At 39.0% G+C, this 13908-nt stretch overlaps 3 protein-coding genes across 4 annotated transcripts; 1 reads left to right on the top strand and 2 right to left on the bottom strand.

Moving 5' to 3' along the window:
- Nucleotides 1-558: 558 nt before the first annotated feature.
- On the bottom strand, nucleotides 559-2668 carry LOC121260582 (putative pentatricopeptide repeat-containing protein At5g65820). The gene is given in 2 exon segments (XM_041162524.1): nucleotides 559-1234; nucleotides 1237-2668. Coding segments are annotated over 2 exon segments (2049 nt in total). The 5' UTR covers nucleotides 2633-2668; the 3' UTR covers nucleotides 559-581.
- Nucleotides 2669-4278: 1610 nt separating this feature from the next.
- Nucleotides 4279-7060, top strand: LOC121259846 (pentatricopeptide repeat-containing protein At3g49740). Of its 2 annotated transcripts, XM_041161637.1 has the most exons (2): nucleotides 4279-6435; nucleotides 6532-7060. In XM_041161637.1, exons 1-2 carry the CDS (start codon nucleotides 4416-4418, stop codon nucleotides 6624-6626), a joined length of 2115 nt encoding a protein of 704 aa, XP_041017571.1. In that variant the 5' UTR covers nucleotides 4279-4415; the 3' UTR covers nucleotides 6627-7060. The 2 variants fall into 2 exon arrangements, with proteins under 2 accessions (XP_041017571.1, XP_041017570.1); XM_041161636.1 differs by having other exon boundaries at nucleotides 4279-7060.
- A 617-nt stretch (nucleotides 7061-7677) lies between these two features.
- LOC121259847 (squalene epoxidase 3-like) lies at nucleotides 7678-10909 on the bottom strand. Its single transcript, XM_041161639.1, has 8 exons — nucleotides 10451-10909; nucleotides 10021-10132; nucleotides 9744-9918; nucleotides 9471-9639; nucleotides 9171-9389; nucleotides 8822-9097; nucleotides 8159-8437; nucleotides 7678-8006 (listed from the first exon to the last, which is right to left on the bottom strand). The coding sequence occupies exons 1-8, from the start codon at nucleotides 10703-10705 to the stop codon at nucleotides 7905-7907; spliced, it is 1587 nt and encodes a 528-aa protein (XP_041017573.1). The 5' UTR covers nucleotides 10706-10909; the 3' UTR covers nucleotides 7678-7904.
- Nucleotides 10910-13908: the final 2999 nt, after the last annotated feature.

The raw sequence follows: 13908 nt of genomic DNA, 5'->3' as shown, positions 1-13908 counted from the left end.
ATGTGGCTCCTTTCTGAGTTTTGGAATATTGATCCTGGTGATGCCTTGGAAAAAACTCCCATTGTGAGGATTTGTACAAGAAGATTTAAACAGCTTGTAGGCATGGTTCTACTTTGCCAATGGCTTCTGAGCCTGGCGGAGCTGAAGAAGCAAAACGAGCCTACCACTTCAATTCCGCTTCTGCAGCAGCATCATAATCTTGGCCAAGCAAAAATAAACCTGCTCTTTTGCCATTGACGCACCCGTTGTGAAAGTTGCATCCGAAATACATGCAAAAGAAGTTCTGTTCTTATGGATATAAATAGGTCCACTGCTTTTGCCACGAAGAGTGCATTTCCCATATAATGTGGAAACGTATCACCTTCACCGAATCAATCGACTCAAAGCCATTTAATGTGAAATTCTATTCATAATCCTGATTAGATATTACTAAAAGAGTGCGGCTATACATCAACCGCACTCTCCGCACACCTCACATGATATATATATATATAATATATATATTTTTTTTTTGAACTCAACACATGGTGTGCTGCGGCTATAGGCTGATGTAAATAATTACACTTACTAAAAAGATGATATTACTTCATAGAAACCATTTCATTCAAACTATAGAAGTTTAGCTCTACCATGGCCTCCACCCAACGGCGTTGGCGAGCCCTCCTTTTCCTTCCATCAGTTTTCTTCTTGGCTTTTTCTCTCATGTCTCTTTCTCCTCTCCGCTTATACATCTTGAAAGTAACATTCCTATCTGCAGCCATCTTCCTTACTTTCTCCGTTATCTCAGCAGCAAGCTGCCTGTGATAAAGTTTCCTTAAACCCCGCATGAGTTTAGCAAAAGTATCTGGCTGTGGCATTACGTCTGCATCCATCATGTCAAGACAGTATGAACAAGCCTCCTTCACATGCCCATTCGAGAAGAGTGCATGGATCCAAATTGTCCATGAATACACATTAAGTTCACACCCTTTAGCCGTGATGCAACTCCATACATCTTTAGCCATCTCAAGCTTCTCGGCTCTTAATATAGAATTAAATAACTCCTTCAAGGTACCATAATGAGGAGCAGAAAGAAGACCCCTCTCAACCTTTTCTTTGAAGTACTCACAAGCTTCAACCAGACAACCTTGCCCAATAAACCCATGAATCATTATGACAAAGGTGTCAAGCCCTGGACTAAGTCCACTTTCTTCCATTTCATTCCAAAGTCGAACACCTTCCTTAACCTCCCCAACTTGCAAGCTAACCTAATGACTGTATTATAAATATTAAGATCGGGAATGCAACCGAACTTTCGCATCTCCTCCACGAGCTCCATACACTCTTCCAGCTGTTCCTTCTTCTCATGAGCCACCATGATATGCAAATAAATTGTCTGATTTGGAGCATGTCCTCCCTGTATCATATTATCCAGAAGCTCATAACCCTTATCAATCATTCCTTTCTTGCAAAAGCCACTTATCAATGTACTGTAGGTCACAACATCAGCCTCACACCCATTCCTCTGACTCTCAATGTAAGTACGCATTGCCTCCTCCATTCTATCCTGCCTACAGAACGCCTGAATCAAAGTAGTATAGGAGGTTGCATTCGGCTCACAACCCTTCCTCCTCATCTCCTTCAAAAGGTCAAATGCATCACTCATCCTGCCCTCTTGAGCATACCCACTTAGCAAATTGTTATACACCACCATGTCCGGTTCAAACCCTGCCTCCCTCATCTGCACCAAGACAAACTTGGCCTCCGTGAGCTTCCCTTCTCTACACCAACCATACAACAATGATGTAAAATGCTTAAGCGTCGGCACAAACCGGACTCTCATATCCTCGAACAACAAGGCAGCTTCCTTAACACTACCATTCTTGCATAAAGCGTCTAACAAACACCCAAACACATACTCATCAGGCTCACAACCATACTTTGGCATTTCATCCAACACTTCGATTGCTTTCTTAACCATCCTGGCCGAGGCGAACCGCCTCATCAGAACAACAAACACTTCTGGGGATATCAAGTCGGAATTATTCGTCCTCATTTCCTCAATCAGCGCCCAAACAGCACCAAATTGCCTCATTTTCCCTAAAATCTTTATCATAGCTTTGTAGACTTCATAGTTATGTCTATAGCCGGGCTGCTTCGAAGCCCAAACAAAAAACCTGTACCCCAAGTTCCCGGCATCGCCGCAGCGATTCAATACTCGTTCCGTTAAACCCGAACGCATACAGACACCTGATTCCTGCAAAGCGAGCTCCAATTTGGGAACCCTCGAGTGGAATTTCTTTAAGATTCTGTAAACCTTCTCGACATCGGCGGTAAACTCGTCATGGCTCTCATTGTGGGCCTGATTGTCTGAGTTAGTTTGAAGGCGAACCAGCCCAAAGCCACTTCTTATAGCGTCTGATACATGGTTGTGGTCAATCTGGTTGGAGGGTCTGCTACGGTTTGGCTTGAATTGCGATGGGGTGTGGGGAAGAATCCCTCGAGAGTTGGAGGGACGGGATCGGGGGAACTCATGGGCTGTGACGCGTGAGGTTGAGTTAAAGCAGTTGAAGTGCTGGTTTGCTTTGGAGGAAACGAGGAAGTGAGGGCGTTTCTTGAAGAAAATCTCGGTTCGTGAATACAATTTCTGCATTTTCTTCGTGGGTCTGCAGCTACAGCTAAACTTGGCTTTCACCACCTCAAAAATTGGTCGCGCTTCAGCTGCGTGTAAATCCCTGGTTATCGACAATCGTCGTTGCTATTATCGAGTAGCGTTACAGTATTTTTTTTGCTGAAGTATTTTTTAAATTTTAATTTTATTTTCAGCAATCATAATATAGAATATTAGATAAAATGAGAAATAAGATACCAAGCAATTAAGAAAAAAATATTTATAAATTTGTTAATGGATATATTAAAATATCAAAAATTTTATATACAATCATTTTTGCTTATTTATTATATGTTCTATTTTTTTAATATAAAATAATTATTTTAATTAATCACATTAATAAAATACATAATAAATAAAAGTGAGGAGATTACCGTTAGTTATAGTGCTAACACTCTATGTAATATCTTTATTTATACTCTATTTTAGTTTGTTTAAAGAATAAAAAAATAGAGAGAAAGAAAAATCCTACTTTCAAGAAAATGCTTAGCGCAGGCCAAGAGGGATGGTGATAGTGCGGGGGGAGCGAGGTGCTCATGTGGTGCTATTGGTAGGTGGTGGGGAGAATCGCCGGCACTCGCGTGGAGGTGAGTGTCTTGTCGATGCTCAGATGGAGTCGGTGCGAAGGCAAAGGGAGGTACGGGGCTGCGAAGGCAGCGTATGGCAATAGGAAAAAGGAAAAAAAGAAAAAGGAGGGGCGGCGAGACTTGTTAGAGATGAAACCCTAGGAACAGTCTTGTGTTTTTATTTTTTGCACAGTGTATCTTTGCTTTTTGTATGGTTTTTTTTTTCAATATTTGTTTGTGTTTTTCTCTACTTATTAATAAAAGAAATAGGCTATTAGACTTGGTGTCCATAGCAGTTGAGTCCCGTTCTTCCTTTAGGAGGAGACAGAGTGATAGTACTCCTCCTCCTAGGGAGGACGGAGGTGATAGTGCTTCTCTTTTTTAGAGAGGAGTCGATTAGTTTTGTTTTTACAAAGCGCTACTTTCTCAGACAAGCTAGAGTTTGTTCGAAGAGAGTTTATAGAAGTTTAGACAATGTCCGTCACAAAGAAATTTGTGTTCGGGAGTACTCCAGAGCAAATGCGTAGGATGGATTATAGTCTGGATTTTTCCTGTATTGATAAGTCACAATTGTAATTTCGATTTCATTAATGCAATGAAGTCTATTTATAAAAAAAAAAAAAAAAAAAAAATTCTTAGCAAAATTTTGTATTGAATTTTATTTTATTTTAATTTTTTTTAGTAATAATTAAAGAAGTATTTTTTAATAAATTTGTAATTTTTTTTATTTTTAAAAAATGTTTAATAAATTAAAAAAAAATGGCTGATCGTTGGGATTCTCGATCTGTGGATGTTGCATGACCCAAGAGAAAAACACATTGAGTACTACTATGGGTCCTGAATTCGGGACTCAAAAAGTGTTCCGAATAGTGTAATTTTTTTTCTTCTTTTTTTCTTCTTTTTTTATGTATTTTTTAATTATCATAAATATTTTTAAAAAAATATAAAATTCACAGTACTATTAAAAAAATATTTTTTAATTATTCGGTAAAAACAAAAAAAAAATAAATAAAATCCCATTCGGAACATTTTTTGGGTCCCGAATTAGCATTTCTCAAACACATTGGGCCTTCACGAGAGTCCCAAAATTACTCCGCAAATAAGGCACGGCGGCAACCAACGGTGGCTCAAAGCTTCAAAGAACGACCGATTGACATCCAGTGCCGCCAGCTGCAATAACAGAGCAAGAAAAATGAGTGATGAAGCTCACATTTGTCAAAGCCATAAACGCCATAGCCGAAAGCACTGCACAACGACGACGACAACTCCTTGAGCTCAACCAATTGCTCGCCCAGCTCAATCGCTCAAACCGCTACTTCGATTCCCTTCGCCTGTTCACCCAAATTCACTCATTCCAATCCCCGAAACCAGACCACTACACCCTCTCCACCGCTCTCACCGCCTGCGCTATTCTTCGGGAAACGTTATTTGGGAACCAACTCCACGCCCATGCTATATTAACGGGCCTCAGAGCCTACCCTCATGTGGGAAACACTCTGCTTTCTCTTTATGTCAAAGCAGCGGATTTGGACTCGGTGAGACGGGCTTTTGCAGATATCGAGAGCCCGGATGTTTATTCGTGGACGACGCTCGTGTCGGCGTATGCTAAGCTGGGGCACATGGAGGATGCTTGGGAGGTGTTCGGTAGAATGCCGGGTAGTGATGTGGCGGTTTGGAATGCAATGATTACAGGGTGTGCTGAGAATGGGCACGTGGAGGTTGCTGTCGGGTTGTTTTGTGAAATGCACAGGGTGGGTGTTAGGCATGACAATTACACTTTTGGTAGTCTTTTGAGTGTGTGTTCTACGGAGGAATTGGATTTAGGAAGGCAGGTGCATTCACTGGTGATAAAAACTGGGTATTTGGTTAGGGCTTCTGTGGTCAATGCTCTGGTTACGATGTACTTTAATTGTGGACTTGTTGTCAATGCTTATGAGGTATTTGAAGAAGCGGAAGCTGGCGTATATGATCAGATTACTTTTAATGTGATGATAGATGGTTTGGGAAGAGCGGGAAGAGACAAAGAGGCCTTAGAGGTGTTCAAAGAGATGCAAGAGGCTTGTCTCAGACCCACTGAACTTACTTTTGTGAGTGTGATGAGCTCGTGTTCATCTGCAAGAGTTGGGCATCAAGTACATGGCCATACTGTTAAGATGGGTTTTGAAGCATTTACGTCTGTAAGCAATGCAACGATAACCATGTATTCCAGTTTTGGGGATTTGCATGCTGCTCACATGATTTTTGAGAGACTACAGGAAAAGGATCTTGTCTCATGGAACACCGTTATTTCGAGCTACGCTCAAGGGAATTTTGGTAGATCAGCAATCTTGGCCTACCAGCAAATGCGACAGGCAGGAACTGAGCCTGACGAGTTTACTTTTGGAAGTTTATTGGCCAGCTCGGAGTGCTTAGACATTGTGGAGATGATCCATGCCCTTGCATCTAAAAATGGGCTCATGTTGCAAATCCAAGTCCCAAATGCATTAGTTTCTGGATACTTCAAGCATGGAAAGGTAAAGCAGGCTTATCAAATTTTCCACGACACCTACCCCCGAAATTTGATCTCTTGGAATGGCATTATTGCAGGGTCCATGTTAAATGGATGCCCGATACAGGGTTTGGAGCAATTCTCTGAATTGGTGAAAACGGAACTTAGGCCAGATGTATATACCTTCAGTCTTATTTTGAGCATTTGTGCTAACATTTCATCCTTGCAACATGGGAGACAGGTTCATGGTTACATTCTTAGATTCAGATTGTTTTCAGAGACATCTTTAGGTAATGCACTAGTGACAATGTATGCAAAATGTGGGGCTTTAGATCGGTCTCTGCTTGTGTTCAATGCAATGGTTGAAAAAGATACAGTTTCCTGGAATGCCCTAATATCTGCTTATGCACAGCATGGGCAAGGAAAAGACGCTGTGAACTGTTTTGAGGCAATGCAAGACTCATTTGGGGTCAAACCAGATCAGGCCACCTTCACTGCAGTTCTTTCTGCCTGCAGCCATGCAGGTTTAGTTGATGATGGCACTCGGATTTTCAACTCCATGGTGAAAAATTATGGGTTGATTCCTGGAGTGGATCATTTTTCCTGCATTGTTGATCTTCTAGGTCGCGGTGGGTATCTTGATGATGTGCAAAGAATAATAAAGATTAAACATGTAGAAACTGAACATTCCAATATCTGGTGGACGTTGTTCAGTGCTTGTGCAGCTCATGGTAATATAAAGCTAGGAAGAATAGTCGCTGGATTTCTTCTTGATACGGATCGTAGTAATCCATCAATTTATGTGCTTTTGTCAAACATATATGCAGCCGCGGGTCAATGGGAGGAATCAGCTAATATTAGGGAACTGATGAGGAGGAGTGGAGTTATGAAGCAACCTGGCTACAGTTGGATTGGGTCATAAACCTTAGAAGTTGGAGAGATCCATGTTCAGCTAGAACATTTCTCCACAGTAAGGTGGCAATTTCTTGATTTGATTTGGTTAATGCATCTACCACCATTACACATACTAATTCTCCATTTTTAGTTCAGCAAGGCTGTATAGGTTCTACTATTAACTTTATTGAAGGTCAGGGGCCACATTCCTTCAAGTCGAAGTCCTCCTGCAGAGTTGCTTTCTAGAAAGAGGAGGGATTCACCAATGGTCATTGATGGAATTGTTATTCTTATATCCCCCTCCTGCCCATTTTGATATAATCGTGGTTAATCAAAGCCCCCATGATTTGTTAAGGAAGGAAGCTTAGTATCTTGGAAAAAGCTTCCAAGAAATGGATGTGATCTCACTTGGTAACAAACTTGAGAAGCGACCTGGAGTTAGGATTTTTCCCCTCCTATTTAGTTTTGAGCCTAGAGTGGAGGCTTCATGTGCAATTAGAACTATACATAATATCTGCTGCCCCTCCCCTCATGCCCAAAAAAACCAATGTCATGTGGAACCAGAAGGGAACAAAGACACTTCAACAACTTGCTGCGGACCATGTGGGTTTGAGCTGTACAGAGTAACAGAACAAGACATCACATGAATGGTCTCCCCAGACCAGAGACGGTATACATTGTTGGTGAGAAAATTAGCAGAACCGGTTGGTCCTGAAGTGAAAGGGTTTGAAACGATCAAAGTTAAATTAATATCCATTTGAAGGTGTTCTGAGCAAGCGAGAGTATGAAACATCAGACTAAAATTTATAGAAAAATGCTACATGAAGCCTTACACCACACACTTTCATCTAACCAACATGTGATTTGTCATTATTGTCATTCTATTTAAACACACTATTTAAGCATTAAGATGGAAGGAAAAAAATGACAAATCACATGTTGATTAGGTGGAGAGGTGTATGGCGCAAGACTTTCATTTAGAATTTCTCAAATTTCTAGCCGAAGTAATCAACCCTTGTTTGTTTGGACTTTGGAGGTTGTCCACTGTCCAGCCAAAGAAATTCAAAACAGATGGATAATTACATAATTTCGAGTTTTTCTAACAGAATGATTGTTCATCGTTAAATACAGAGTACACTTTCTAGCAGTCTCAACAATATAATAATTTTACAATGTCCTCTAGGGGAAACCGCAAGCATACAAACCTACCCACCCCATTGGCTTGCTTCGGATTAATCACCCTGTTTTCTTGACTACAACAAAGCCAAAGCTACTTGATCTTTATCATACCCTTTTAGATATCTCACTAGACAGGAGGAGCTCTGTGATATGCCGGAATGGTTGCTGGGAAGAACATCTGCCTCACTCCCTCTGCCTTGATGATTGGGAATATTATACCAGATGCACTCTGGAAAAGATAAAAGCTGTTCAATGGGCATTGGGATTTCACGGGAATTTCATGCCTCAGAAACAAGGATAGAAATACAAACATATATATATATATATCAGCGTAGCTCAACATTCTACAAGAAACAAGGAAAAAGGATAGGGAATACATACCGAGATCAACCTAGCTCCAATCCACATGCGTTTAGGTGAAGGAAATGGAAGAAGCAGACGGCCAACGCCATATATTGCGACAGCAAAGAAATGGAGAACTAAACTCATTGGACGTGGGTTTAGACCGGAGAGTAAAGCCACGGGTCCTGTGGAACACATTCCTCCGATGCTTAAATAGTCAAAACATGCTTGACGCATCTCCTTCCTTGCTCGATCTGGTGAGGCTAAAAACACCTTATAGAGGGCACCAGCCAGAGTATTTATTGTAGATGCCACCGGCTACAACGACAACCACCATGTCACATAATAAGTTATATAAGAAAAATGTTGTTCTTCATTTTAAATCTTATCATTCCTAATCACATTTGCTACGTGGTGCATCTTAACCAGTTTCCATTTAGGTGTTTGACACATAAAGTCACTTAAAATATACCAACAGGTATGATTAAGGATGACAAGATTTTAGATTAAGAGTAGCATTGCTTGTTATCCAATGTTGGGAATAACATCCCTTGAAAGGTGCATCGAATTCCTAAGTACTTAGATTCAAACAACAGAAATAATACTTTCTTCTAGTGATGATCACTGCTACTTTTCTATCGAATTCTATTTGCACAACATACATTCAGCATTGCATGTGGAAAAGGATTCAAGACAGCTTACCTTGCGCAAGGTGTAAAAGGATTCAAGATATTTGGACAATGAAGTTGCGTCATTCAGGTCATGCAGTGGCTTAAGAAGATCTCGTAGCACAACAATATCAGAAAGCGCCACAGTCATCCCGCCACCGGTTAATGGATGGCGCATGTTGAAAGAATCACCCATTAAAAGGGCTCCGGGAGTCGGATGTGGATCTGCTGGCATGCTTCTATTTGGCATGGTTCTTATATTTCCTTTATCAATGGCAGATATGAAGGCATCATGAAGCTCAGGTGGAATCTGTAACAGAAGTTTTCTTCATTAATCCAAAGTGCAAGACACAATGTTAAGGCTAAACTGAAGAGTATAATACCTGTGGAGCCACCACTGTTTTCAAATAGTTGGACATTTCACCATTTGCAAGGGAAGGTAATTTCTGACCAGGTACATCAACCAAACAGCGAACTTCGGTACTACTGATTGGATAAAACAAGATGGGTGAAGGGTCTGCTAAAACGACATGCCCATGATTTTCAAATGGAAGTTGACAGTTCTCCAACACTAAACCCACAAAACAAGAGGGCACATCTACCTGTTAAAGAAAAAATACCATCAATCATTTTCCAACTCAATTCCAACCACACCAAGCAAACTGTTAATATTTTTGTAGCACCTTGGGGTTGCAAAGAGAGCGGCGCAGATTTGAGAAGCAACCATCACACACAATTGTTAGAGGAGCACAAGCTTTATGTTCTTGACCATCTTTTGTTTTGTACTGAACTCCTCTAATGGTCCCATCTTCTTCGAGCAGTGATGTTACTGTACCTTGCTCCAATTGCACACTGCACAGAAGATTGGACAAGAAAAACGACATAAAATGGAACTTCCACCAGGATAGCAACGAACTTTATGATATTCAAAGTATGAAGGCAAGAAGAAATAGTACTTAGGAAGAGTAGCAGCTTTTTCTCTCATCCTTTGTATAAAACGCCCGTTGTGGAAGCTCCTTCCAGCCACATCCGATTGAAATTTTTCCAAAGGATAAGGCAGCCTGGTATTTTTCCCATCCATGAAGAGAGCATATCCGAGCACTCGTTGAGCGTCAATTTCCTCAACACAATCTGATATCAAATTCAGAGACAAAACCATGTTTTCAGCAATCACCCTTCACGTTTTCATTGTAACTTGAAAAATACTGTAAAATTGTAACGTGTCGTGCATACCTTCAAGGCCCAGTTCTACTAGTTTCAGGTAACCCCCAGGCTGGAGAAGTTCCCCTACAATCCGGTCCGGCTCTTTCAAGTCTCTCTCAATCACACGAACCTGTCTTCCTTCCTGCAATCAGAATATATATCGAAAAAAGCTGATCATGATGCTGAATTGAAAAAGAATCCTACCGTGCCATGATGCTAAATTGACGAATCTGGTCTTTGCCGAATATATATAGCAGAATCCAAGATGTATCAGTAAAACCAGAGAAGAAAATGGTTAGCAATCCATCGGGAAAAAAGTTTGTATCAAAATTATGACAAAATAGCCCAGCAGACCATCAGGATTCAGCACTCATTCCTTCACCAATTTTCATATTCAAGTTTGAAAAAGGCCAATAAGAAGTTCGTTTACTGTTCGGAAAAAAAGAAGAAGGAAAAAGACCTTGCCGAGGGTGTAAGCGAGGGCAGCACCTGCGACACCGGCGCCGACAATAACGATGTCGGTGCGTGAGCCATCAACGAGGGGGCATTCTCTGTCGGCTAACCTCTGTTTCGCGCAGTCTTCTGGAAAGTTTTTCTTCTTCAGCTTTATCTGATTGGCATTGCTACTATTACGGCGACGAAGAGTGTAGAGAAGAACAAAGCAGAACAGAGAGGCAAAGAAGGTCCAGAGCAAGTGCTGGTCTACCACAATCATTCTCTTCGGCGGAACGAAACACTGCGACCCAGAAGAAAAAGAAGAACAAAATGAATGGGATTAGGATGCAATGCGATGCAATGCTGGCTCTAGTTTTGGTTCTTCTTGGCGCTATGGAGGGTTGATGTTGAGGATGAACAATTACTGAGAGTTCTGAACAGCTCAGCGTTGGTAGTTGGAACCCTCTGATTGACAGCTCTTCAATATTCAACCGACATGGGCTATAAACGGACGGACACATCATAATGAATGGAGTGCTCAGTGCAGGTTTGGGTGATTGGTGAACTGAAGCCCACGTCCTCAATTAGGTACAGTCATGACAGGCAGTTATTGAGGGACCGAGTTCCTTTCACTTGAGACTGCAACGACACTGGTTTGTCTGTCTTACACACGTTCATGAAGGGTTAGGCGGTAGGCCAGCAATGGCTACTTGTATCGTTTAATATCTCTGCTGTTCTGCTGTTTTTTCCTATGCATGGAGATTAATGAGGAGATCATCCATCAACTTGGCTTGGGGATAGACAGATTTGAAATCTTGAACACAATAATTGAGTAATGTTATACAGTATATTCTCATTTTATTTTAATTATATTAGTAGTATGTGATACATTTATCACTATTATATAATAAAGAAGTATATAATAAATAATAATTTATCATTAAATATATTATATTTTACTTAATAAGATGAAAGTGAGATGATAATATGATGTATACAATTTTCCTTTTAAAAATGTTCCGGAACTAGTTTCCTTTTGTGGGTGTTTTGTGCCAGATAGAGACCCTTGTTGTCGGTTTTGGGTCTTGGCTCTTCCTCATTTTGTACGTATCTATAACCTTGTTTTTGGCAAGGGAGAAAATATTGATTTAATTAGAAAGGTGATAAATAATATCTTGATAACCAGATGTATATTGTTTTTCTATGGTGTTAATAATTTTGAAACCACCCATGATTTTCTCGCTATGGAAGAGAATTTTAACAATGTATAAGGAGTGATTATAATCACTATAATTATAGAATAATTATAGTACTATAAAACTATACTATAATTATAGTATAAAATTGATCTTCGTGGGTGATGAAATAAAACAATAGTGAAGAAAACTTATACTTCTACCACACACAACATATATCTTGAATTTCTACTCCTAAACTACCATTATTTTCTCAATTTGCACTAGCAGTGAAAGATCCAATCAATTCAATTATTGCACGTGTCTTATTCTCATTGATCCAACTGGTTAAATCTCTGTTTTTTTTTTTATAAAAAAAAAAAAACTAGTTCAATGGTTAAATCTTAATTAGGCTACAAATGAATTATATTTGGTAGTTTATGGTGTAAACACTGCAATTCGAAAAACATGATGATAAGTTTTTTTTTTTTTTTTTTTTTTTTTTTTTTTTTTTTTTTTTTTAAGGTAAATTGTCATCATTAATTCATCAGAGAAACTTACATTCATGACTAGATATATTTTAAGATGTCCTCATATCAAATATGACACCATAAACCAAAATAATGTATTTGAAGCTCCACCAGTACACTATTTTCTTTTTACGACTGGATGTTCTTCACTATTATTGATACTCTCTATATACAAATGTCTAAGAGACAACACTCTTTACCTAAACAGAGACTCAACCTCACACTTCCTAGAAAGAGAGGTCTCAACCTCTATAGATAAACATCTAAGAGATGAACTCTTTTTTTTTTTTTAATTAATAATAAGGAAACTAAAAAGGAAAGCAATAAGATAGATGTAAAAAATGATAGATTACAATTTGGATCAACTCCAGTAGATTTTAGAATTTGTGACCGCCTGTGAATGCAACACATTTGTCTCTTTTCAGCCACAAAGGTCAGATCTGAAAGGTCTGGTAGTAGCAAGTTCAGTGATCTGACGCGTGTGTCAAGAAAAGCTACTTGAAGCGGTGGCGCGTGATGACCACGCACAGATGTGGGCGGTTGTGAGAACCACTCGCGATGCGCCGTGATTTTTACAAAACCACCACTTTCCTCCGATCGATTCTCGACTTGTGAATCTGTTTGTGCTGCACATACCTCTTGAGAGTTATCGAAAAGCTGTAGATCTGTTTTTTTCAACATTGAAAAAAGCCAAATAAAACTAAGCAAAAAAAATCTTGATAGACAAGGTGAGTGAATGGAGGAAGGATGAAAACTCATTCCCTTTCGACGAAAATTAGATTCGGAACCCTTGATATTTTATGAGAGAGAGAATCGAGGGTTGGGTGGGGAAGGAGCAACATGATGATTAGTTAAAAGTTTACAATGTATTTTTTCTTTTTCTTTTTTTTTTTAAGAAAATATTGAAGTCCTATATACTTATTTTTGCATAAAGCTACATATTAATGTTTTGAATACCGTACTAGTACTAATCGAATCTGCCTTTATGTACCGTACCAGACATAACCGATATGGGTGAGTAGAAGTTTTATACCAGGTCAAATACCGGCCGTACTGGTACGTTTCGATCAATACTGACATGTTTTTGGTATACCAGCCAAAATTATTTTTTTTTGTAATTAATGTAAAAATTTTGACTTTTTTCATAATTTTCATTTAAATTTTCACATATGAAGACTATTTTCTTAATTTTTTTAATCCCCTTTTCTCGAGGACTGAAAATCAAATCCCTACTTTCTTTTTCGTATGAAGATGAGTAATTATTTTTTCAAATAGTTGGATTGAGAACTTATAAATATTATTGAGTTTTATAAATATGTGTTTTAACTTTTTAAGACTTACATTAATGTTATTTTGAAATATAATTTATACATATATAATTAATTTATTATATATATACTCTCTTGAAACGGTACCCGAAACAGTACCAGTACCAAAATATTTCATTCCAGTGCTTTAACTGAAATGGCCACCGAAACGGCATTCAAAACTTTACTACATATTCTTTGACTTCAATATTAGATAATTAATACATTTACAAAGTAAAAATAGGGTATTATTTGCAAAGTTCAGGCAATTCAAGTTTTCCGAGCTTGATTTGAAAATTTCAAAACTCACTCAACTCGATTTTCAGAAAATCCAGTTGAGCTCTCTATATAAGCAATGAACCTTTAACTAGTATTTTGCACTTCAAAGAAAACGGAAGTAGAAAAATGTGTGCTAGAGATGCATACATATTCATCTATTCTTAATTATAACATGGAGTAGAAGAACGGCAA

This window comes from Juglans microcarpa x Juglans regia, chromosome 4D (genome assembly GCF_004785595.1).
Source record: "Juglans microcarpa x Juglans regia isolate MS1-56 chromosome 4D, Jm3101_v1.0, whole genome shotgun sequence".
Taxonomy (NCBI): Eukaryota; Viridiplantae; Streptophyta; class Magnoliopsida; order Fagales; family Juglandaceae; genus Juglans; species Juglans microcarpa x Juglans regia.
Note: the sequence above shows the minus strand (reverse complement) of the source record. Positions and strands in the feature narration are given on the sequence as shown.